Source organism: Sebastes umbrosus, chromosome 7, assembly GCF_015220745.1.
Source record: "Sebastes umbrosus isolate fSebUmb1 chromosome 7, fSebUmb1.pri, whole genome shotgun sequence".
Taxonomy (NCBI): Eukaryota; Metazoa; Chordata; class Actinopteri; order Perciformes; family Sebastidae; genus Sebastes; species Sebastes umbrosus.
In genome coordinates this window covers 31,408,514-31,434,811 of record NC_051275.1, presented here as the reverse complement: position 1 = coordinate 31,434,811, position 26,298 = coordinate 31,408,514, and the positions used below count along the sequence as shown (strand labels likewise).

Here is a 26,298-nt window from a genome sequence, read left to right as displayed (position 1 = left end):
AAGAAATTCGCTCAGAGCGTTCCTGAGATATCGCTTTCACGACAATGGGAAGGATGTAAGGTCACAGTGACATTTGACCACCAAAATCGAATCAGTTCATCCTTGAGCCCAAGTGGACGTTTGTGCCAAATTTGAAGAAATTCCCTCCAGGCGTTCCTGAGACGGGTCGATGGACAATACGAAAACTTAATGGCCACTGGCTGTCGCCGGCATGGAGGCATAAAAATGGATGGATGTCTTTATACATACTCATGAAGTTATACAGTCATGCTCTAATTGAAAACAGTAGCAGGAAGAAGTAGAGTCTAGTATAAAGTCACTACATCTGGGTAGCTGCTGCTGGATACAGCTCTGTGGCATGTACACGCCACACTGCTGATACTGCTCATTCAAGTGTTTCCCCCCAAATTAACCTTTAATCAATGTTTGGCTCCTTAAGGGGGCAGAAGAACTAATGGACTCAAAGGCCTGGCAAATTATCGCCGGAACAGTTGCCTATTTAAACGTCCAGCAGACACATTGGCATTTCATCTGAAGTCGTGTTTCTGTCCATCTGATGAATGTGACTCCAATATTCACTCTCTTTTTAGCTCTTGTTTGGTCAGGAGACAAATATCTGGCTCTTTAGCAGCTAAATGCTCCACTATGTTCACTAGTCACTTACTTTGGTCTGTCTGCATTTTGGTGCTGGGAATACAATGTACAGAGGGTTTATCAGAGGATTCTAGCTGAAAACAGCATCCTGCTGCTGCTGGAGAGAGGTGTGAGAAAGGTGGGACTGTAACAGTGGGGTAAAGATGTGTGTTCAAAGAAGAACTCATGTTAAATTAAAAGTGGTCCCATTTGCTATATATGCCCTCAAAAAGTAAAACCCATCTCCATCATAGTTTTTTTTTGGTAAAATAGTCACAATAATCGCAGTTGCAATCTATAACACAATTCTATGCTTATTCAAAACTATAAAAACTATTAATAAACTATAAAAAAAACATTTAATTAAGTGAATAATTTCTTATTTTATTTGATATTTTTGTCATATACTGATAAGCAATGATGTTTGCTGGGTAATATGTATGTTAATGTTGTCCAATGTCAAGTCTCTATTAGATCATGTGACGTGACAACATCCCAACTCGTCATATACCGCCACTTTGTCCTTGGCGTAACTTTAGGTTTAGGAAATAAAACCACTTAGATAGGTTTATGAAAAAAACAACTACATGGTTGGGCCTAAATGACTACTTTTTTAAAGAGAAAATCTAACTGAACACATGAATACAGGACACAAACAAACAGCTGGGTGTAATGTGAAAGTGAAAATTAATAAACGGGTCACGAACAGTGGTCTCCTGGAGTAAAGCCTTGTGTTTGTTGGACACATCCACCCGCCCTTAGTGTGTCTTTTCACTCTTTAAACTCTGTCACCATGTGTGTGTGTGTGCTTCATAACTAGCAACTAGCGTGCACTGGGGCGCGTCGTTACGCCACTGGACTGTACCATACAGTAAATGTGCTGTGTAACCAAAACAATGAGCTAAATGTGGCTATGAGTGATAATCATCTGTGGGTTTATCACTACAAAAAAAGAAAAAAAACTAATATGTTCCCACCCTACCACTAAACCAGACCTGGTTGGATCTTGAGTGACGTTTAGGTGTGTTTTATTTTATGTCTCTGTGACTGACCAGCGCCAGGAAACAGCTTCGATCACTGATGTGTGGCTAAAAATGTGTAGAACAAACAGTTCCTATTGCAGCAACCTTCCATCTATGGTATTAGGGTACATACACACACACACAAACACACACACACACACACACACACACATGAACTCTGTAACACTGTGTCATAGTTGTACTTTATATAAAAGGTTAAGTGCAGAAAACATCACACAACCTGTGTAATAACACACAAGTGGCATCAACAGCTTTCCAGTTTCAGGGTCAATAAAAGCTCTCTTGCAGGTCTTTATTTCAGCGTGTGTGTGTTTGTGTGTGTGTGCGTGTGTGTGTGTGTGTGTGTGTGTGTTTGCGTGTGTGTGTGTGTGTGTGTGTGTGTGTGTGTGTGTGTGTGTGCGTGCGTGTGTGTGTGTGTGTGTGTGTGTGTGTGTGATGGATAATAATCAGCTCAGTGTGATTCAGCTCACAGGCCGGCCTGGCTTCTTGCCTGCTAACCTGCCTGTGGTTCATTCATCAATCAAACGCTCTGCCACATCGCAGACAATGGGACAGAAAGGTTTCAGGAAAATATGCTTCACCTGATACCCCACCAATGATCTCTCTGAACACATGCAAACTCATGCACTCTCTCTCTGTGGGACAGTAACACCCCCAGATTTAACAAGTGAGGAGACAGAAGAGTCTCATTTCCAATCTTTATCTCCTTTGGTTTTCAGACACCTCTTGGTGTCGTCCATAAGGTTTATATTTCTATCTTTCTCTCTAAATGTGCAAGCCAATGAATGTGTTAATGACGTCACTACCCAGAGACCTTGTTTACACTAAAGCTACATGCATTACTTCTCATCTTAATGCTTTCTACAGCTGAATATAGCAAATCAATTATAATCCACATGCAACAACACAGGAGACCGTGTACTGTGCGTTACGTTTCACTTTCACGTTACAATCAGCTGTTCATTCGTGTCCTGTGTTCACAACGTCAAGTGACATTTTCACGTAGTAATTTTAAGCCCGGAAGTTGTTTTTTCTTAAACCTAACTAAGTGGTTTTGTTGCCTAATCCTAAGCATGTGTTTTTGTTTAATTCACAACATTAAGCATGTGTTTACTGCGATCGAATTTCATTTGACTACAGGTGGTGAATTTTGCAGGATTATTGCTCTGCACTGCATTATATGATAATTTTGAGTAGATGACCTGGTATTTTATCAGGTCAGTATCAATGGTATCAGTTTAGCCACCTGGGAAATTTAATAATCTAAATAAATGGAAAAAAATTATACATACACAGAAGATAGTGAAGGCCAAAACCTTTAAAGTGATATTTTAATTGCTTCTGATGGTGCAACGTTCTGCGTGGACTGCTCCCCTTTACTCAATGAGTTGTGAAACAGACATTATGACAGCTGAGCCTGAGGAGAGAAAGAACGATCCAGGACACACAGCAGGCAATTAGCACATATCTCTCCTAATCGCTCCGCACCCTGAATGCATTTCAACACTCATTATTGAGACAGATTTTCTGTGATTCATCGCGTCGCTGTGTGATTTACCACAGTAAAGTCAGTTGTCAGGCGAGAATTCATGACGCCGTTAGAATGCAAATATCTCCTTTGAAAAATAAAGCATCAAGATGCAAGGCGCCGCCTTCGTTAAGACGGTCATTTGGCTAATCGAGTCACTTTGTTTAAAGAGGTGATTATCATACGAGCTAATCAAGGTCGTTCCCCACAGCACCACCTGTCTCACTCAGAGGTAGAAAACGATGCCGCAATCTAACACTTCTGGGGGCAAATGTCAGCTCTGAGCATTTTTGATGATAAGTGACGGAAGTGAGTGAGCAAAATCTATTTAATGAACTTCCACAACAAATGAGGTCAGGCGTGTTTGTCTGATGACGGAACATTTGTGTTGCTGGCTTGTAATCACAGCTGAGCTCCACTGATGCTTCAAGTGAGGTGAACAATGATTGTGGTCCTGAACAGAGAGGCATCAATGCAGCTGTGGCAGAAAAACTCATTCACAGCTACAGTGCAATAAAAGCAATCCGCTTTTATTGCACTGTATCAATTATTTACCACATTAGTGTAGAGGAAAATATGATTTGGATTGATATAATATAATATAATAAAAAAATAAATATATAATATAGGAGATGGAATATAAAGCTACAACAGGGTGCAACATCGACTATATCCACATTTTGTAGTGTCCAATAAAACAATGACCAATAAAGTGCAATGTGCCACTGGACAACAGCGTTGATTGTGTTCTAATTGTTTTGGGTCGTTGATGTCATTTTCAGCAATTTCCTCTTTGGCAGAGGCAGTTTAACATTTGGCTCCCGCTCCCCTAGAATCTGTTGGTTTGCCGACAAGCTCATCCCTGCACGTCTGAATGCATTCATGTACAGACAGAGAGGCGGATATGTGAACGTACAGGAGCAAAGGGGCAGTTCGTCTAGTTTATAGGTCACCCCTATTCAGACATTTTAGATGACGGATACAAATTCACACAAGCATCTGAACACATGAGAAAACAATGAATAAATAAACAATAATACTGAATTAGCACCCGGCCAGTGAGCCTATCAAAGGCTTGGCTTACAACGTCCAGGAGCAGGTTCTGGAGACGACCCACATCAGCCCCCTGGAGGGGTGCTGGGTTACAGATGGACACCGACAGGATGAACTGAGGAGTGGACGGACTGCTTGGAGCCCAGACTCTCTGGACATCTGGTCCAAACAGGACACACATACAGATAGATGCACATGAATACACAGTGATAAACAGCAAATACACACATTGAGTAATGGTTTGAGCTGCTGCTGGGGGTGCTGAGCAGGCTGTGAACACTCTCCAGAGATAACGTCCTCCGACACATCTCACAGCCATGTGCAAGAACCATTATCACTTTCACGTTGAGTTATGGGCAAATTATGATCAGGCACGCATGCAGACATCACATTCATAAATATACAAATCATCCCGGAGTCCAAGAGCTGAGTGGGAAGCTGACAGGCAGCGTGATACATGGACTCGCACACAAACTGTTCACAGTCTCGCCATCTCAGGCTGACTCTGAGCCTGTACACATCCACCAGCAGCTTAAAAAATGGATGAGAAAGCCTCAGGGACAAAGGCAGGGAAAACATCACCAGCTACATTTCCACCAGTCTCTATCAGGGCTCAGTGGACACCCTGCTGCTCTAATGACAAGCGACCGAGCTGACCTCGGCTCAGCAAACCCATCAACCTGTGAGAATATTATAGGCGTACGTTGTGGTTCAACTTTTAATGGATGTCCTGTCAATAGCGAGAAGAACTCATTTTCTGCTCTTATTTTGAAGGCCTCCAGAGAGGTATTTTGGACTTAAATCAAAATAAACACATTACATTTTCTAGATGCCAAAAACATCTCCTTTAAATCGGGTCATTGCTTTCAAATGGCACTTATACAGCAAATTCCGTGAAGGAACAACAGTACAAAGCATTTTGGATGAACTCAAGCCATTTAAGTCTCCATCTGTCGTTGTTTGGGCTCAGCCAAGTGTGTTCTAGCTTCACATATGTTTTAGCTAAATGCTTATTAAGAGGGTTCAGGATCCAGCTCTTGAGGTGTGAGATAAAAAAAAAGGTAACACTTTATAATAACCATCATTTATAAATTCAACTTAGTTAACAGTTATTTAACTGTTATCTAACAGTTATTTAATTGTTAACAAACTATTAAATTATAATTAATAATATTTACTAAATATAATTAATGTCATTTTATCAGTAGTTGTGTAATATGAAATAATTACTTTATAAATGATATATATTATATATATATTATTATTATATATTTTTTAACAGTTTATTGTTGCACACATTATAACAGTTTATATACTATATTAAGTATTTTTAAATGATTACAGAATGATTTGTAAACCTTTAAGAAATCGTTTATAAAACATTTATAAACATTACATAGATAGATGGACCAGAAACCAATTAATAACCATTGATTAAGTTTTAACAATCTATCTAAATAATGTTTATAGATATTTATAGATGAGTATTTATTAACAGTTTAACAAGGTATTATAATCATAATTTGCAATTTTATAATAGCCATCCAAATAATATCTATAGATGGTTTACAAACCAATTATTAACCATTAACAAAGTGTTATAAATATCTATCTATGCAATGTTTATAGATGTTTTACAAACAATGTCTTAAAGGTTTACAAATCATTTAATAATCATTAATAATAATCAATAGCAAATACTGATAATGTAGTATATAAAATGTTATATAATGCGTGCAACAATAAACTGCTAAAATAACAAATTATAGCATCACTAACAATTATCAATCATTATTAATTACAATTTCATGGTTTGTCAACAGAATCAAAATAACTATTAACTAAATTCTAATTAACTATCAATTCACCATATATAAATGATCGTTATTGTAAAGTGTTACCAAAAAAACAATCTTGCCTTCAGCAATGTTTGTGCGATACATACTTGTAGGAACAGAATTACTAAAATAATTAACAGAAGACAACAAAATGTGATGTTTTCCCCTTCCCGTTTCTCTCTCAGCCCTCCCACAAGGCGTGCATCGCTCTCTGTTAAAAACAATTACGGTCATCTTTTCTCTTTCAGTTGGTCTCAATTATTAATTATTTGTCTCTGTGGTGTTATGGAAGGATTGCTGGAGGACGATAAAAACAAATTTCTCATTCAAAAATCATCACTGCATGCATTCACATTATGAAAAATTCATCTAACACTTCTGGGGACTGTGGTGTGCGCCCAGAAAAATATGTGGATGATAAAGCCGTATTCTGTAACAGTAGTATACGGTATAAGAGAGAATAGAGTCAGGTCAAGAACATGTGATGCTCATCCTTCTCCTCTGTGTTATATTTGTCTGACCCTGAGGATGTTTTATTCTAATGTTCAATTAGATTTGTATTGTTGTGTGTAGTTCAAAGACTATAGGCTTATATTTGACAAGGTTAAAGAGACATTTACATATTTTCTGAATGGTAATGAAATAATTTTATCACACATTGTGCAAGTGAGGCGTATAGAGCCGAGTTGATAATAAAAAGCACCATTGAGTCCATTCATAATTCATATATTTGAGTTATTTAGCTAAAGCACTCAGAGTGACTTTAACTGAGTGCACCGGTTAAATAAGCAAACCAAACATTGAAAAGATACAAGAGTGTAGATGTCAGAGTCGAGGGACTGTGATCACTTTGAATCCTACACACTTAGTTTCATTATTTCGCTATGCATATTTAAAAATGATTTGTTATGTTCCTTTATGCGATCAACACTTCACCCTTCCCTAAACACCTAAAAGACACTACAGCAGACAAAGGGTTATCTGTTAGTTGTGTTGCGCTATGTGTACTCTCCTAATACAGTGTCTGACATTAAAGCTAAGGTTGGTAGTGTTCTTCAAAACAAAAGCTGTGAATATTAACAGTGTCTATGTTCGTTGTTTACGTTCATTATGATCATTTTGGGGGAGCGGCTTTGGAGGTAGGCCTGAAGGGACGGGCTGTTGCAGACTTGCCGACTTTCTCTCTAGATTTAGGGACTTTTGGGTTTTTTTTGGTGGGATAATTTTAAAAATGTTGTGTACTCTTGCTAGTTTCTCAGCATTACCGACCCTAGCTTTAAAGTTCCAAATTCAGAGCAACTCTATGATCGAGGGATTGCTTCAAACGGCTCTCAACATGGCGAAGGCTGAGCCGGCGGACGGTGTTATCAACGGTAACCGCTGTATAAGCACAGTGCAGAGCGGCGACCATGAGCTAGCCATTGTGGCACACACACACTCAAACGCACTAACACACAGAGGGAGTGACTTCACTCTCTGCTCAGGTAGACATTACTCCTCTACATCTTTACATAGACAATAGTTGTTTGCTGCTCCTTTAAATGCACCTTTAAACGGTCTTTGAAGGTTTTTAAATTAGAAGTTACAGGGTGCTGTAGAAAAAATGCATACTTCAAAAACATTTACTGTCCCGCGGAAGTGTACGGTAATTCCCTGAAAAATCCATATTCTGAAATGCAAGACATCAAACCAGCTTTGGAATAAATACTCATAATACATCTACTCATGTTCTCAATATAGTCACATGTTGAGCAAGTGATACACACTTCCACACCACATGTAGAGACATTATTAGAACAATTCATTACTGTATAGTTCTTTAGTGGCTAAACTTAATCCAGGAAAATTGGCCGAGTGTGAAAGTGCCCGCAGCCTTGTTTCTCTAACCTCAGTGGCCTCGGCTACAGGGATATATATATACATATAATATGAGAGTGTCTGTCCATTGACATAATGACAACCACAATTCGGTGACCGCTACACAATACCGTCTAAAAATGGACTCATGTATTGAAATAAGACCTCAACATCTGAGGAGACAACAGACCTAATAAATTTGTTGCGATTAAAAAATATATATACTGTACATATATATACTGGCATAGGATGTACAAGCACCTCTGCAACCTGTTACCCAGTGTTCCCTGGGGCACTGGAGCCATTTACCCATCATGCCCCAGGGCCTTTTCCCCATCTCCAGGCAGGTTTTCTCTCCTGAGACGTGCAACCTGCTCTTGTCATTTATCTCACTACAAGCTGGGACGACGTGGGAACACCTGTGTGTAAACTAGCAGAGTCAATCTCCTTCAACCTTTATGTATTCAAGGAGGGTTTGCCTTTTTGTTGTTTCTGACATGGCAGTTGCAGGATCAGAGTGTTTTACTCATCAACTGTCCCTGCTGCCTTGTTTACAGATGATTAAAGCAGCGCCCTCCCTGTTACATATTTATAGTTACATGACTTCACACCCGGTGACCTCAATCATCTACAGTTTACCCGCTGAGGAGTGTCTTCTCTCTTGTGCTTTGTGTAATCTCACATCACTGAAAACTCAGTTATGCCAATTTAAGACAATGAGGGACAGTGTGTATCTGCAGTGCATCCATGCTGAGGTTTTACTGATTACTACTTCTGTTTAATGGCTGTTAATTAAAAAATTACGTATAATTAAGCCATTGCTTCTTGTTGCACAGAAGATGCTGGTATTTTTAGATTTTTGTCTCTCTGGTATTACTGTTTATTTGTCACACAAAGTACACAAAGAACAAGAGTATTTGAGACAAAATTACTATTAGGATGGATAGGAAGTATTTTGTATTATGGAACCCGGAAGTGGAAGCTGTCGGACAAAAAAGTCAGAAAAAAAAGATCTGAAAAAATGTTTGAAAAAATAGTCTGAAAAAAAAATGTGAAAAAAAGTCTGAAAAAAAAGATCTGAAAAAAATGTCCGAAAAAAATGTCAGAAAAATGTCAGAAAAAAAATTCCGAAACAAAAGATCTGAAAATGTTGGACAAAAAAAGTCTGAAAAAAAGATCTAAAAAAAAGATCTGAAAAAAAAGTCTGAAAAATGTCCTAAACAAAAGATCTGAAAAAAGTCGGAAAAAAAAGTCTGAAAAATGTCCTAAACAAAAGATCTGAAAAAAGTCGGAAAAAAAAGTCGGAAAAATGTCCTAAACAAAAGATCTGAAAAATGTCGGAAAAAAAAGTCTGAAATAAAAGATCTGAAAAAAAAAAATCTGAAAAATGTCGGATAAAAATATCTCAAAAGAAAATCTGAAAAAATGTCCGAAATTTATTTTTGAAAAACGTCGGAAAAAAAATCTCAAAAAAATGATCTGAAAAAAATGTCCGAAAAAAATGATCTGAAAAAAATGTCCGAAAAAGAAGTCTGAAAAATGTCCGAAACAAAAGATCTGAAAAATTTTGGACAAAAAAAGTCTGAAAAAAAAGATCTGAAAAATGTCGGACAAAAAAGTCTACAAAAAAAGATCTGAAAAATGTCGGACAAAAAAAGTCTGAAAAAAAGATCTGAAAAAATGTCTGAAAAAAAAAGTCTGAAAAATGTCCTAAACAAAAGATCTGAAAAATGCCGGAAAAAAAAGTCGGAAAAAAAGTGAAAAAATATCTGAAAAAAAAGATCTGAAAAATGGCCGAAAAAAAGGTATGAAAAAAAAGATCTGAAAAATGTCAGAAAAAAAAATCTGAAAAATTTCCGAAACAAAAGATCTGAAAATGTTGGACAAAAAAGTAAAAAAAAAAGATCTGAAAAAATAGTCTGAAAAATGTCCGAAACAAAAGATCTGAAAAATTTCAGACAAAGAAGTCTGAAAAAAAAATGTGAAAAATGTCTGAAAAAAAAGATTTGAAAAATGTTGGATAAAAAAGTCTGAAAAAAAGATCTGAAAAAATGTTCGAATAAAAATATCTGAAAAATGTCGGACAAAAAAAGTCTGAAAAAAAATATCTGAAAAATGTTGGACAAAAAGTCTGAAAAAAAATATCTGAAAAAATGTCCGAAACAAAATATCTGAAAATGTTGGAAAAAAAGTCTGAAAAAAAAGATCTGAAAAATTTTGGACAAAAAAGTCTACAAAAAAAGTCTGAAAAATGTCAGACAAAAAAAGTCTGAAAAAAAAGATCTGTAAAAAAAAATGTCTGAAAAAAAAGTCTGAAAAAAGTCCTAAACAAAAGATCTGAAAAATATCCGAAAAAAAGTTCTGAAAAAAAAGATCTGAAAAATGTCGGATAAAAAAAGTCTGAAAAAATAGATCCGAAAAAATGTCCGAAAAAAAAAGTCTGAAAAACGTCCGAAACAAAAGACTATTGCTAATTTTGTGCAGAAAACTAGACAATCTTGTTGTCTAGCTTGTCTGTGCAGTGATGGAAGTGAAGTCGCACAACATCTTCACCAACAACACCTTCATCAGAGTGGAACATGAAGTTGGTTCTGCTGTCTTTAAAGGTAGAGTGTGTAGGAGTTGGTAGCATCTAGTGCTGTGGTTGCAGATTGCGACCAACTGAGTACTCCTCTGCTCACTCCACCCTTTCCAAGACTGCGGTAACGTGAGCCGTCGAGTGCAAAACCGTGGTGATGCCGTTCGCCTCGCTCAGAGGACATCTTTACCATATAACACAATAATACTTTAGGAGCAACGGAAGTCAGATGGTGGCTTGCGGTACCACGGTTTTGCACTCCGCGGCTCACGTTACCGCAGTTTTACAAGCATGTCGAAGAACTACGGTGGCCTTCAGGTAGCGTAAAAACGTGAAAGAGAAGATTTTGGGATTTGATAATAAAATGTCTTAGAGTTGTAGTCACAGTATGAAATAACACTTTATCATATTAATGTTAAAATCTGATAATACAATACTCTATTATGACAACTACTCTATAGGATTTGTAATTCTATAGTGCAAAAAACAAAACAAAAAAGAATGTGTCTCATTCACCAATACTGTTAACTTACCACAGTTCCATATTCCTACACTACAACAGTCGAGTAAACTTTAAAAATAATTAATGGGAGTTACCGTACTGTTGCATCACTTTTGAACTTCACCTCTGCCCCCATCCGTGTTCAATTAGAGCTCTTCTGTCGGCCTCTAAGTGCAGCCCAGAAAGCTTTCACCACAATTACTGTAGTCTTAAAATGTCAACTTCCCACTTTGTTGCCAGAAAAAAAAAAAGACAATACGATTTCTTCCAGAAATACAGTATGACCCGTGTGCCTTACTACACCACTGTGTGTGTGTGCGTGCTGCATGAAATTAAATTCACAAATGACAAAGCAGATTATTCCACATACATTTATTATAGTGATATATCCCCACACCTGCTGTTTCTCCCAACAGGGAGTCAAGACAAATCTAAACGGACTTAAACGTTCACATCTGGATTTACATTCAAATAAAAAAGAAATTAAAATTAATTTTACATCTGGATTTACCAAAACATCAGTAAAGGCTTTATTCTGGCACGCTGGACTCGAGGAGGCGTAGACGAGTTAGACTGATATGAAGCTACATCACCACCCGTGATGCTTCTCCTCATACCTGATCCTCGCTGGTGGCTGAATGTAGATCTTTAGGAGTTGGATTCATTCTTAAAATGTGTTGTACATCAGCAGTTTATTCATCTTTGTGACCAGTGTTTTTTAACTAAGAGCTGAGAGACATGTAAGGGATAATGCCCGACGAGGTGTCCATTATTAGGAATTAATGCATGACGCAAAGTCCATTAATTCCCGATTATGGACACCTCAAAGGGCATTATCCGGCATATACCATCATCGCTTGCAAGAAAGCGGTTCCCTGGTAACCCTGAAGGTTTGCTAATACCTGGAACAATCATTACCATCCCATAAGGTTCTTATGCGAAGGGAAACGTTGTTTACTGCTCCAGTAAATAGGACGGACCATAGATGCCACTTGGCAACGGGAGCTATCTCTAGGAGCCAGAAAGCTAACATTATAATAGCAAGATTCAATGTCCGTAACATTGCGCACGGCTGAAAAACAGTAAATATAATTTGACAGTATGTTTAACGAAAAGACGAGCTAGCTATCCAGCTATGTCATTGGCCCCAAATCACTAAAGAGTTTCACGAAATCTTGATTAACAGATCGCTAGCATAAAGCAAGATTTAATGTCAGTAACATTTTTTTTACTACATCATCCATTTCCAAATATTGCATAACTAGTAACCGTTATACCCAACATGTTATCATATTTTTGATATCAAGTTATTGAAATAACTCAACTATATTATGATGTGAGGCAAAGTCCAGCCCCTTCCGGTGAAAAACTGAAAAAATATTAACGGTAGTCAACATCAAGAAACAAATATTGTTTTTCATTCCGTTTGAATTGCATCGTGAATCACACATATGATGTTTGTCAATTTAAAACATAATTTTGCAAGTCGAGAAGGCCGCACTTTGTTGTAAAACTGCTGAAGTATAAGTCTGTGAAAATACGTAAATAGAAAGACTACACACCCAAAAATTGCGTAAGTGACGTCTCTCTCTCTGGAGCTACGATGCCTGTGTGTGTTTCGTACTCGGATGAACTCACAGGAGCAACAGGTCTTGTTCCTTCTTTCGCTTCCAGGATGATAAAAAGACCAGGAGTTGCTGGATAAAACACACCAAGTAAGAAAAGGTATATTGTACGAGATGAGAGATGTAGTTCACTGAGCGGTTTCACACAAAACGACATGATACTATGACAAACCTATGACAAACTGCGACTTTCTTGACGTGCAAAATTATGTTTTAAATTGACAAACATCATATGTGTGATTCATGGCGCAATTCCAACAGGATGGGGATATTTTTTCCAAAGTAAGGTCCGATGGGATCCACCGGAAGGGGCGGGACTTCACCTCTCTATTGCAGAACTATCCGTCACAAAGAGAGCAATAAGAAGCCTGACTCTCCCAGTGGAGACGCAGCCTTGATGTCTTTCTCTCACTGCTCGAGTCTCTCACCACCAAGTAAATACAACCACTGTCCTAATGAGTAGGAGGAAAAGGTTTCTGGGAGGTGACATGAGGAGAAGAGCTCCTTATATGCTAATCATGTCCTGAGCTGTACGGCTGCCTAACTAGAACCTGGATTATTGAAAAATATGTCAGCTGATGATGAAACCACTCCCAGGTTCCACGTTAACAGTGTCAACCTTCCCAAGTGCTGCCAGATGAATCAAAGATCAAAAAGCCATTGACATTTATAATAATGACCCCTTCAAAAAAACGAGGGAAGTATCAAAGATCTATGTACATACAGTATAGGAAGCAAGGAAAGCACCTAAAGGGAATGTCTAGAAAGTGAGTGCAAAGGAATTGATTCTGACGGATTTCGTCTGATCTCAGAGCTCAAGCCAATAAACTGAAGGATCAAAAATTGAAGAGAAATGACAAGCGGGAGAAAGTGAGAATGAGGGCAGCTAGGGACAAAAAAGGAAACTTTGAAACTCAAAGCGGAAAAACATTGAACCCTACTTTTTTTTAATTCTTTGCTATGGAGCTTAGTCCTCGCTTTTTCATCCTACCTCTCTTTCTCTCTCTCACACATCTATCAGCATCCTGAAATGTCTTTGGTTTTGTTGCGTCGTTGGAAGCGTGTGTCGACGGGGTCAAAACCTTGCTCGTTGGCTCCGAACATAGCCCAGCTGGGAGTCTTGGCCATGTAGTCAAAGGCTGAGAAGCCCTGCTGTCCCCCACTCTCCTCGTGAGCCTGGACCAGCTCCTGGAAACGCTCGTAGTCGATCCACGTCCGCCACTCGCCGTCCACCTTGAACTGAAAGCACACAGAGAGAAGGGAGAGAGAAACAAGGTGGTAGATGAGCGAGCAGTGTTTATGGGTCTGTATGTGGAAACCTGCAGGCATTTATTAGGATGTTTTAAGACATTTGTAATGACACCTGGACAAAAACCATAACCAATCCAACTGGAGGTGCCAGTAACGTAACACCACCTCTGGTTTTATTCTCCAATTGGCCTTTTTTACAACTAAAAGTTATTTCAGCACCGATTAATCAAATGATTTGTTTTTCATTAACTGATGAGTCATTTGAAACACATCTACCCGTTACCATCGCCCACAGTATCGTCTTATGCAGGGATTAAAGTAGATTGAAGTTCTTGTCGGTACTACTAGCGTACCCCAACTGTCATCCCTTGATATTATTCCTCCCACCCCCAGCTTCATGCATCCCTGAACACCTGATGTAGAAAGAAATTAGAAACACCTGACATCATGTATAGCAAATTATTTATTTAAATTGTGAAAGTGCTGCAGAATAATTTGTAAGTGTTGAAAAAACTTTTAAAGTTTTGAGTTGTTGTTCCGACTTAAGGGGGCATTCATGTGAATTTTACCAGTCGGGAACTTCGACATGAATGCAGCACAAATGCCCTCTCTCACAATGTTAATGACACATGTGTCAATAAATCAAGCTGTGATTAGGAATACGCGATACACCACTAGCAACTAGCTCTCGTCCTACAGATTTCAACACAGATTTGTTGCTCATTATTTAGCATTATCAGGTAAAAAATAGGGTGCGTCCCCTGGACACATCGATAGTTAGATTACTGAGTCCCAACTCCCCAGCTTGCTGGAGAAATTGTGGAAATCTAAATGCACATCATTACCATGTTTTCTGGGAGGTTTCGAGAGATTCAGATTTCGAGAGAGATGCCTTGCAAGATATTTTCAGATGTCATGTATCCCTGGAGAGTAAGACTTTATTTTTTGGACTTCTGCCTCAAGAATGGTTGAAAAGAGACTAATATTTATTAAATATTTTGCTGGTAGCTGGTAAAAAGCCTCTTAACGAGGAAGTGGTTATCACAGGAGAGCCCAACTTTAAATGCACGGATAGACATTACAATGGACATTTACAAAATGGAGAGGATAAGAGCATATGTTAACCATAAATTGGAATTATTTGTGTCACGCTGGGAAAACTGGGTTAACTATGTTACGCCCCACAGGCCAGATTTTATTTCTGCAAATCTAGGAGTTTGGTAATGAAAAGATCACTCCCTATTTGTTCATGGTTTTTACTGTTTTGTTTTTCTATGTATAACAAATCTTACAATACGGTACTTTAGACAGAGATAAGTAGGTGATGTGATGTATACAAAGTCTGTAACTCTTTCAGAGTGATGTAATGCTCACATAGAAAAGTGTGAATTTAAAGATGTGATCAAAAAGACCAACAGAGAGCTTCTTGCTCCTCATCTGCCACTCGCTGTTAGTCTTTAAATGGTTGTGGATTCACCAACTCCACCTCCTCCCATCTCTCCTTTTATCAATCACTGCTACTCCTTCCCCCAACTCGCCATCCATCTCACTAAAGAGAAAAAAGAGGGACATAAACGGACAGAAGGAGAGCGAGGAGCCGAAAAGAGTGTGTGTGTGTGTGTGTGTGTGTTTGTTTGCGAGTGGCACACTAACTACCAGAGAGAGAGAACAGCTTGAGCGTTTGACTGTGAGGGAAAAAGCCTCCAACATCATTCTGCCTCTAATCCTGCTTGTTTTCCCAAACCATCAAACAGGGTGAAGAGTGTGACCTCTACTTTCCCAGCATGCAACAGTGCTCTCCAGTTGATACAATACCGTGTTTCCCTTGTTGTCTTTACAGATGGGAAAGACTGAGAAGAAACTAGCAAAATAGGTATTACACTACACACAACACACACCTTTCCTCTGAAGTCTGGTGCTGTTTTATAGCAAATTCTGATCTTTAAAATGCTCCACCATGACTTTGACTCACTCATGAGTTTTGTTTTGATAACACTGGATGCAAAATGGTGACAAGTTGTCACTGGGGACGAGTGTTGTGCTTTTAGCATTTAAAAGCTCTTTCTGCTTTGGCCAGACCCCCGTGTGTGCACTGCGGCTTCTATGAAATGCTCAGACTTACAGCTTCCACAGCTGTAATTCACACAACAGGAGGGGAAAAAGCGCTAGCATTACATCACTGACTTTCTCAGAAAAACAGCAACTCAAAATGACAAAATGTACTCATGAAGGACTAACATTTATTTGCCAAGTTAAAGGCTTTCCTGCTAGAGATGCCGGCCCACTGGGGGAGTCACTGCATTAAGCGTTTGAGCCTTTAGATGCCTTGCGCCTGCCTCAGCCATTAGAGAAACGCTACCCGCTGCATCGCTAATGAGGCCTGAGAAACGGAGGGGGAATGAATGCAGCGCCTATTTGGGAGTTAATGTTTCTGGTAATGACAAGGGGTGATATTTGTTCAGCCGGCATCTCGGCAAACAGTTTCAGTCTCTAAGCAACGAAGCGAAGCTGAGCTGTCTGGGATGAGAACAAGACGGCCGGTTGTTTTTACTAACAGCGTCTTTGCTGAGGATCATTGAGGACAGCTTCTCCACTGAGCTCCACAGGAGGTATGTGCATATGCCAATGAGCTGTACAGAACTTTCTAGGGGTGTAAGAAAATATTGAAAAAATCAAATATTGCGATATTGTGTTTTGGGATACTCTATCGATTCTCAAAAACACTGTATTGATTTTGACCTCCGCCAAGGCCGAAGGCCTAGAAAGGAGGTTATGTTTTCACCGGCGTTGGTTTGTTGGTTTGGAGGATTACTCCAAAAGTCTGCGATGGATTTGAATGAAATTTTATGGAGGGGTGGGGTGTGGCACAATGAACAATCCATTAGATTTTGGTGGCGATCCGGATCATGCTACAGCTTCAGGAATTGTATTTAATCACAGGCTTTAAGACATGCGCAGTGTAACTGATGACGCTTTCATGATGCGGCACCCTGCCTCTTTCCTTCTGCCTGCAGAGAGAGGAACAGAGAGAGAGCGGGGGTTGGAGGGACACCTGTAGATTCGCCGTTTTTTCACTTTAAACTTGATGAAATTACAGTTGAGTTTGACCAAAGCGTGGATTGTTGGAAAGAGTAACGACAACAGTTTAGGTGAGTTTCATTTTGTTTCTGTCCAGATTGAATGAAGTGTTTTATGATGCTCCGCTACGTACAGCTGATCTCAACATAAACAAAAATACACATGGATGATGGCGCAAGCTGCATGGAGAGGGGGGGGCAATCGTACTCGGGCAGTTTGGCAGAGGTCTGCGCTCTCCGAGTGCCATTCTAGTTATTTAATAGTTTACATGAAAAGATGAACTCTTTATTTCATTTGCAAAGAGATGCGCCGTCTCAAAGTAGTGCTATGATGTACGATGTTACAGGAACTGCGATAAATGCAGATCACACTGTTCTGATTGCATATTCAGATGCATGTTCTTTATACTATGACAGTTTTCCTAAAATTTGATTAAAAAAAAAATCGCTATACTTACAGTATCGTAATATATTGAATGGTAACCCCCGTATTATGATACGTATCATATCGCCAGATTCTTGCCAATACACAGCCCTTGTACTTTCACACACACATTCACAGAGAACCATCCCATCTCATCTATGTCTTCAGGAAAATATTTTCCTGTAAATTAGATTTCCTGTGCTCTCTTTTTTATTTACATATGTTTTTTTTTTCATTTGGTGATGTTACACGCTGTCTGTGCACGTCGGCATAAAAGAGATTTGTTTTTTTGCATACAGCCAATCAAATAATTTCAGACTTTAAACTGCAACCCAAGTTTGTTTTCAAGTCTTCTTCTTATCTATAAGCAGGGACTCCTATATAGTTAGTGTTGCACATTGGCTTGCTGAACCAGCCACAACACAAACATCCACCTAGGAATAAAACGCTGCCTTCCTGCCATGTTGTGCAGGCGAGCAACCAAGTGTGAAAAGCCTTTCACGTTGTGCCGTCTAGTTGTAATTACAAGTCAGTGGAGGATTTCTGACAGCTACAACTTCTCCCACTTGGTGAAAAGAACTACAGACCTGTCAGCAACGTGGTGGCAAAATGTCTGCAAAACCACCAACTAAATAAAATCAAATATCAACAGTGACACAATTGATTCGACCAACTGAGAAGGAGCTAAACACTATCTGGTTCCACTTGTCAACAGACCACCATAAATACTGTAGCGTGATAAAAACAGCAAATGTAGGCTTCCTTTCCATTTCTGGTGTGACTAAGAAGCTAGTAATGGCATCATAATCATCTTGAAATAATGCATATATGCTCCTATTTTGTAATAACGAGAGGTCCTTTTGTTTTCTATTGAGGTGGCTTGAATGCAACAAAAGTGCAGGTAGTTAGCAATAGAGCTGCAATGATTAGTCAACCATCTGTCCATCCGTCGATTGACAGAAAAAAATAATAATCTGAAACTATTTTGCTAATCGATTACTCATCAAATTTGTTTTCAGACTCTCAAACATGGAGCTCTCCTGCTTTCCTCTATTTTATATCATATAAAATTGGATATCTTTGGGTTTTGGATTGACGAAACAAGATCATTAAAAGGGCCAGTGTTTAAGAATTTGGGGGATCTATTAGCAGAAATGGAATATAATATTCATAACTATGTTTTCATTAGTTTATAATCACCTGAAACTAAGAATTGTTGTGTTTTCATTAGCTTAGAATGAGCCTTTCATATCTACATAGGGAGCGGGTCCTCCATGTTGCTCCTCCATGTTTCTACAGTAGCCCCGAACGGACAAACCAAACACTGGCTCTAGAGAGAGCCTTTCACGTTTTCACGTTACCTGAAGGCCACCGTAGTTCTCCGACACGCTTGTGAAACTGCAGTAAGGTGAGCTGCAGAGTGCAAAACCGTGGTACCGCCAGCCACCATCTAAATGTAGTTGTTACTATAGAGGGCAAGGTGAAGGTCCTGAAAGATACCACGCTGTTACCACGGTTTTACACTCTGCGGCTCACGTTATTGCAGCCTTGGAGTTGGAAGGGTATTCTGTTGGTTTCAATCTGCAACCACACCACTAGATGCCACTAAATCCTAAAACTGGTCCTTTAAAGAAATCACCTTAGAGTTTGAGAAACTGGGATAGACATTTTTCACTATTTTCTGACATTATACAGACCAAACGATTAATCACGATCAAGATTACGGATTTATCTTTAAAGATATATATTTTTTTTATAGTAATAATAAATATTAATAAATCTGACAGGATGTTTGACTGCAAAAAAGGGGACAACTAAACTTGGACTTTGAAACACAGCAGGTCTGATTTGTGAACCAACAGGTCTTTCAGAGGGATTATCTCTGGGAGGTTTGTGACTGTGCTGTTTTCATTACAGCGTCCTCTGAGAGAAATGGGACTGAGATGGATGGAAGAGGATGGAGAATGGGAGGAAATAAAAGATGGGGGGGCGAATGGAGGGGAGATGAAAGAGAGAAAAGGCTGGCAAAGAAAGTAGAACGAGGGGCGAGAGAGGTAGAGACATGCCTATCAATGGGAAGATCCCAGAGGTTGAAAAGGAACTAATGATGATGATGTGTCAGCGCAGGGAGGATCTATCGCTACTCGCTGCTAAAGAGTGATCTCACGCACACACACACATACAGCTCTGATGTCTTTTAAAGGACTACATCAAACAGTGATATCATCCATCTTGAAGTAGAAGATCTGAGGACTGTGCAGTGAGCATGCACACACACCCAAAATGAGACTGATGTGCTTTCCTGTGATGCATTTTAAACTCTGCTGTTATGTAAGTTAACATAAAAAACTAGGAGGATTCTTCTGGATTCTCTCTTCCTGCCGAGACTGTGCTGCATGAAGACATTCAGGACGCTGAAGATACTAAACAGAAAAACATCAGACTCTCCGTTTACAGAAGGAAACCTAAAAATGCCTCCAGTTCCCAGACTGATGGATTATTGATGGCTGCACAAAAATGACGAGTAAGTAAGTCAACATAAATTGTCAAACTAAAAAAAGAAAGTCGTCAATATCTATGTTAGCCACAATAGTAGACGGCGTATTAGGGCCATCGTAGGTAAAAAAATAAATAAATAACGAAGCCAGGGGAGGGGGGTAGTCTGAGAAAAAACTCGTAAATTTACGAGAAAAAAAATAAATAATAAATACGAGAAAAAACTCTGATAAACTGAATACTTGAGGTGCTATAAAAACATCTCTAAAGTGATACAGTAAAAATGCTTGACTTTGTGTCTATACGTAGGCAGAGATGTCCTCAACTCAACTCAGGAATTATTCATTACATTTCTGTTTCAGCAACTCAAAAACCAAAGAATAAAGACATTTCTTTCACAGTTTAGTTGTATTTTCGTTTTAATTTATTAGGGACCCTGGTAACACGTTTTATACTTCTTGTCAATATAATCAAATTAATCTTATTTCCATATATGTATTTTGTATATAACCCTTTCTTAACACCTTATTTTGAAAACCGTGCATAGTCACATGTGCATCCTTCCGCTAACTTGCCAAGTCCGTAGCTAGCTCTCCCTGTCGCTTCCCTTACAAATCAATCTGGGCCGTTTGATTACATTTACCATAAAGGACATGTCAGTATATGGGTGCACTTCACTTTTAGCATTAGCTGATTTGACTAAGGAAATGTGAGTGATGGCTGGCTTGACCACCAGTGAAGAGATATGGGTCCTTGACAAAAAACACATTCATTTTAGTTTTTTTTTCTCATAAATTTGTGACTTTAATCTCAGAAATTCAGAGTTTTTTTCCTGGAATAATAATTTCTTTTTCTTTTTTTTTTTTACCTCTAATGGCCAACAAAATCTTAAAATAATCATTGGGCAATTTTATTTATTTTTCTTCTTTGTCACACTCAGAAACACAACTGCATTCACATCCTGATAACTTTTTGAAGTGCATGTACAGCCACGTATGGATATAGAAAAAACACACATACACACAGTAGGAAAAAAACAATTGGAGGTACTGTGTGTGTTTGAAACATTAAAAAAAGCCTTTTTGGATGCTAAAAAGCCCTCAAAAGATGCAGTGAGTGCAAAACGCTGTTCATTCTTCTCACGGCAGCTCAGCCAGAGTGATTAGCTAACAGGCAGATAGATCCCGCCTCAGAGCATCAAGCACTAATACTGCGATCTGCGTGACTGAAAGCAGGAAGTGGAAAGATGTGCAGAGAAATAAGTGTGTATATTAAGAAATACTGACAGTTGGAGGCGAGGAGGTGCAAATTAATTTAGGTGTCTAAAGCAGTTGCAGAAATGGCCACCGTTACATTGAGAGAATAATAGAGATGAAAAATGAGACAGAAGAGGACAGAGAGAGAGAGAGAGAGGGATGAAAAGAGGAAGGTTGTATCCATCCATCCATTATCTGTAACCTATTATCCTGTTCAGGGTCGCGGAGGCGGGGTTCACCTTGGACAGGTCGAGGAAGGTGGTATCAATTCTGTGCAATATTGATTGTGTCCTTGCTGGTGTGTAAGGAATTAAGTGAACAACTGGGTTTTTAACACCTCCTCTGTCTTCGTTACACAGCACAAAGCAAAATGAAAACTCAGATCCAGATTTCTTTTCTCTGTCTCAGCCATCATATGACACCTACCTGCAAATTCACAAGATTTGTGCTGCCAACATCCTGTGTGAACTAGATCTTGAGGATTTTACTAAACTGTGGCAACTTTTACATGAAAACATAACATTTCACTGTGTAGTAGAAAACTTGTGGAACAACCAATAAACATTTCGTGCCTTGTTCCTCCCTCCAGGCATCGGGGGCCCAGAAAGATCCTACAGACACCACAGAGGTAAATAAACCTGGAAGAAGTCCCACGAAAACAAAGCTCCAGTAAATAAAAACAAAAGGAGGAGGATTAGGAGTTTGGGTGTTTAAATAAACTGAGATTACACATCGAGCACGATGTTTGTGTGTGTGTGTGATAGGGAGATGTGGATGCCTAGTTGGTTGGCTTGAATTTCTACTCCGTCACAGAGAGCCAAGATGGCAATTAATCATCATTCATTAATTATTGACGGCCAGAACACACCACTGACTGATACTTTCTGGGACGGGTGAGCCTCTGTCAGAATAAACCACTCTGATGGGTGCATATTTCAGAAAGGAAAGCAGAGAGGAGACTAAATTATATACAGTACATAATAAAATAATAGCACCAATTTAAAAAGGAGGAACCTGCAGTGAGTCTCTGAGCTGTCTGGAAAGCTGCTTTGAAAGAACTGGAGAAGAAGGACGTGTGTGTTTGTGTCTGAGAAGAACCGCTGCAGGATCACAACAGATGTGAAGCGGATCACCAGGTACACATTATTCATTATTATGTGTGTAGGGATGCTAATGCGGTATCCACTGTCTGGGTCCACTGATAACATTGATCACTTAGAAAGGCTTATATGCAAAAACGGCAGTAGCAGTGAGCTGCACCTAATACTGTAAATATGCAAATTGTTGCACGTGCACATGTCTGCAAATTAAAGTGCACAGAGTGGTAAAGAGACCATTAGCATATATATTTTCCTTGAAAGAATCAATGTGGCAAATAATCTATTTGTTGTGTCTGATTTAATGATTTAGCCAATTTAGCATCCTTGATAGCAAGTTTAAAATCATGATAAACACATCGTCAACATCGCCAACAAACGGCAGATCTCAGCCAGGTGTTTCTGCAACGACCCCTGCTGTGGTTTGTCATTTGCTAAGCGATAGTTATACATACATATATGCAATTGTCTTACCTTGGCATGCAAATCAAGAGAGGAAAAATTTAAAAATCATAATCCATAGTGGAAACAAGTGTCCAAACTGAAGAAGCAGCTGATGACTTGCGGCCGGTTAAGAATAGTGAGGAGTCCGCAGTCAATGGCGGTATAAAACGGCCAATAAAAAAAAGGATTAAGAGTATTACTTTAGATTTTGTCTCCTGAATTTAACACAATCAGTAACAGAAATCAAGTGTATTACTTTCAAGCAACATTCAATTCAATTCAATTCAATTTATTTTTGTATAGCATCAAATCACAACAGAAGTTATCTCAAGACACTTGAGATAACTTCTGTTGTCAGTATATGTTGTCAGTAAATACATAAAATGCTTACGCATCTTATATCAACACTAGGGCTACAACTAACAATTATCTTCATTACTGATGAATCTGCTGATTATTTTCTCGCGTAATCATTTAGTTAATAAATAAATGAGAAGACAGTAAACTACAATCATCGCCTCGCAGGTTGTATACCTCCCTTTGGTTAAGTTTTTCCTTATCTGATGAGAGGGGTGTACTGTAAAGGACAGAGGGTGTTGTATTCTGTACAGATTGTAAAGCCCACTGAGGCAAAATTTGTGATTTGTGATGTTGGGCTATACAAATAAATTTGACTTCTACCCAGTTCATCCTTGACTACAGGTTGATGTTTGTGCCAAATTCATGCCAAGAAATTCCCTCCAGGTGCTCCTGAGATATTGCGTTTACTAGAATGGGACGGACAGGCGGACCACCCGATAACATAATGCCTCTGGCCACGGCTGTCACCGGCGCGGAGGCAGAAAAATGCCCATCACAATGTCCAATACAACAACTTCAACTTACCACTTAAAATGTGCTGGATGAGAAAAGTCTTGCAATTTAATGAACTAATGTTTGATGCCAAGGAATATTTTATGGAGGGTTTAACACACAATAGAGGAGGTTTTAAGCTCTACGTTGTGACCTACGCATGTCAGTTCTCAGTAGGTGTGATAGCTAAAATTCCCTGTTTTAAACTGGTTCAGGCTGCAGATAATATGCTACGTTGAGTGATGTATGTCCCTCTGAAGCAAAGTACTTACCTTGGTGTGTGCGATGAGCAAACAGTTGGAGTGCTCGTGTTCGCAGGCAATCTCATACTGAGGCAACATGTCAGCCAGCTGCTGGACGAAGGCGACCACTTCCTGGTGCCAGGGGACGTTAGCCATGGTCAGACTGCTGGCAGAGCTTTCCCCGCAGTACGTCACTCCCTGCAAACACATGTGAGTACACAATCAGAAACAAAGCACAGAGAAGACCAGGCTTTACTATTCATTCACCCATGGAAAAGAGCAACTGTACTGGACTTTTGGGGCTGATGACAACATATATAATATTGTGTGTGGATTTTAGTATCAAATATAACAGTAACAGAAACAGTTACAGCACATTTTGAACATCAAACCTCCAAGTGAACCACAAAGTGACTCAGTCATTGTACAATTTTGGAGACTTGTCATCTGCTCCATTGACTGACAGCAGGTCATCTTGCACTTCACTGCTCTTGATAGTCCGGAGTGTATGATTGACAAAAAGGCTTCAGAAACAGCAGCAACTGCTGATTATCACCAGTAAGACTTGGGAGCTGACATATCTCCCCCATTCAGCTGGTGTGTGAGAAATGGAGTAGGAAGCGGAAAACCATCTGGTCTCGGCCATGAAAATCAATCAGGCTGGTCGCTGAGTGTTTTCTGATCAATAGTGGCAAATCTGTGCGGTGGTTACAAGAGATGAGGAGGGAGAAGCACTGAGAGGAGATCAACAGCTCCCTGTGGCAGATACAAACTATTGACGAGTTGGGCTGAGAGCGGAGAGGTGTGAGGGAGCCATGAAGAGAGCCATAAAGGGAGCGCGTCTTTGTGTGAACATAAGGAATCTGCAGCAGGCTCCAAACCAGTACCCTCCAATACAAGACCTGAGAGCAACCAGAACGATCACTACTTTTTAAATCTGGGCTATAACCTTGGACTGTATGTAAGAAGTGGACGTAGTCACCGTGACGTCAATACACGGACAACTCCCAGACCGGACAACACCGTGGTAGCGACCTGTCAATCACAAGGTAGCCAAGCCCTAAAGCATCCCCTGCTTTATGGTCTATTTGACTCTAAATGGGACCATAATGTACTAAATGAACATCATGCTGTATTGAAGAAGACTTGAAACTAGCGATTGAGATCATAAACTCATGTTTACAATGTTTACTGAGGTAATAAATCAAGTGAGAAGTAGGCTCATTTTCTCATAGACTTCTATACAATCAGACTTCTTTTTGCAACCAGAGGAGTCGCCCCCTGCTGGCTATTAGAGAGAATACAAGTTTAAGGTACTTCAGCATTGGCTTCACTTTTCAGAGTATTTGGACTTCAAAGTTTCAGTCCCTAAAAAAATATAAGGTTCAAATTGTTTCGGGGAGATTTAACTTGCCGGACCTTTGTGTTAATAAATCATCGTCATTGGCAGAACTCTTGAATTGCACACCAAAAACTTTTTTACAACTGCAGAATTTAATAATTTTTCAGTATTTCTGTGAGCGTCAACATGAATCATCCTGTCAGAGTCTCCTAAACCTGGAAGGAGAAACAAGGGAGGGAGAAAGAGAGCAGGGAGTTCAGTGGAGAAATTAAGATTTCAGTAGTGTTTTTGGGGCAATAATTATGATGCAAATGTCGGCTGAGGACGCACACACTGTTGCATTGCAGTTGTTTTCTAACTGTGGTGGCAAAGTCACACAAATGAGTACAATGTTTTGTTTGGGATTCTGAGTGACACCGTGCTACGGTATCACATCCCTTTGGTGCAAACATGCTGGATTTAAATCAGTCAAATTTGTTTTACTCACTTCAACATTTGTTACCAAGTTTCAATCTTTATATATACATGCATGCATGCACGCACGCACGCACGCACGCACGCAGACACACACACAACCTCTGTGTCAGTGTGCTGTAATAGAGCCAAGGCAGCAGCTGCTATAGTGCTACCGTAATTCTCTGAAGTGTTGGCCAGGAACACTGTCTGATCCTCACCCAGCTATCCCATGGAAGAAAAACAATGTAACCGTCTGTGTGTGTGTGTGTGTGTGTGTGTGTGTGTGTGTGTGTGTGTGTGTGTGTGTGTGTGTGTGTGTGTGTGTGTGTGTGTGTGTGTGTGTGTGTGTGTGTGCGTGCGTGCGTGCGTGCGTGCGTGCGTGCGTGCGTGCGTGCGTGCGTGTGTGTGTGCGTGCATGTTTGAGGGAGAAAATGTTTATGAGCATGTTAACAATCAAGTCAAGCATTTAGCCATTCTCCCTTCTGGTAACTGTATAATCTCCAAAAACAGCAGCAAACAAAAAGCTCTGTCCTGTAGATGTAACGATTCCTGCAGCATGCAGCATTGTTCCAACGAGCCATTCATAATCAACCCCTGCTCTGCAGCTTTACACCCAAAGTATTGTATCATATTACTGTGACGATAAGCTACTCTTCAAAACTCTGCTTAAAAAGAGTATTTGGTGATATCCAATAAAAAGAGCT

The 26,298-nt window shown here is 39.5% G+C and overlaps 1 protein-coding gene across 1 annotated transcript in view; it reads right to left on the bottom strand.

The window, feature by feature from the left end:
- Nucleotides 1–12,525: 12,525 nt before the first annotated feature.
- tyw1 (tRNA-yW synthesizing protein 1 homolog (S. cerevisiae)) overlaps nt 12,526–26,298 on the bottom strand; it is a 74,059-nt gene continuing 60,286 nt past the window's right edge. The window contains 2 exon segments of the mRNA XM_037775772.1: nt 12,526–13,896; nt 23,827–23,994. Coding sequence (XP_037631700.1) covers nt 13,675–13,896; nt 23,827–23,994 — 390 coding nt within the window. The 3' untranslated portion in view covers nt 12,526–13,674.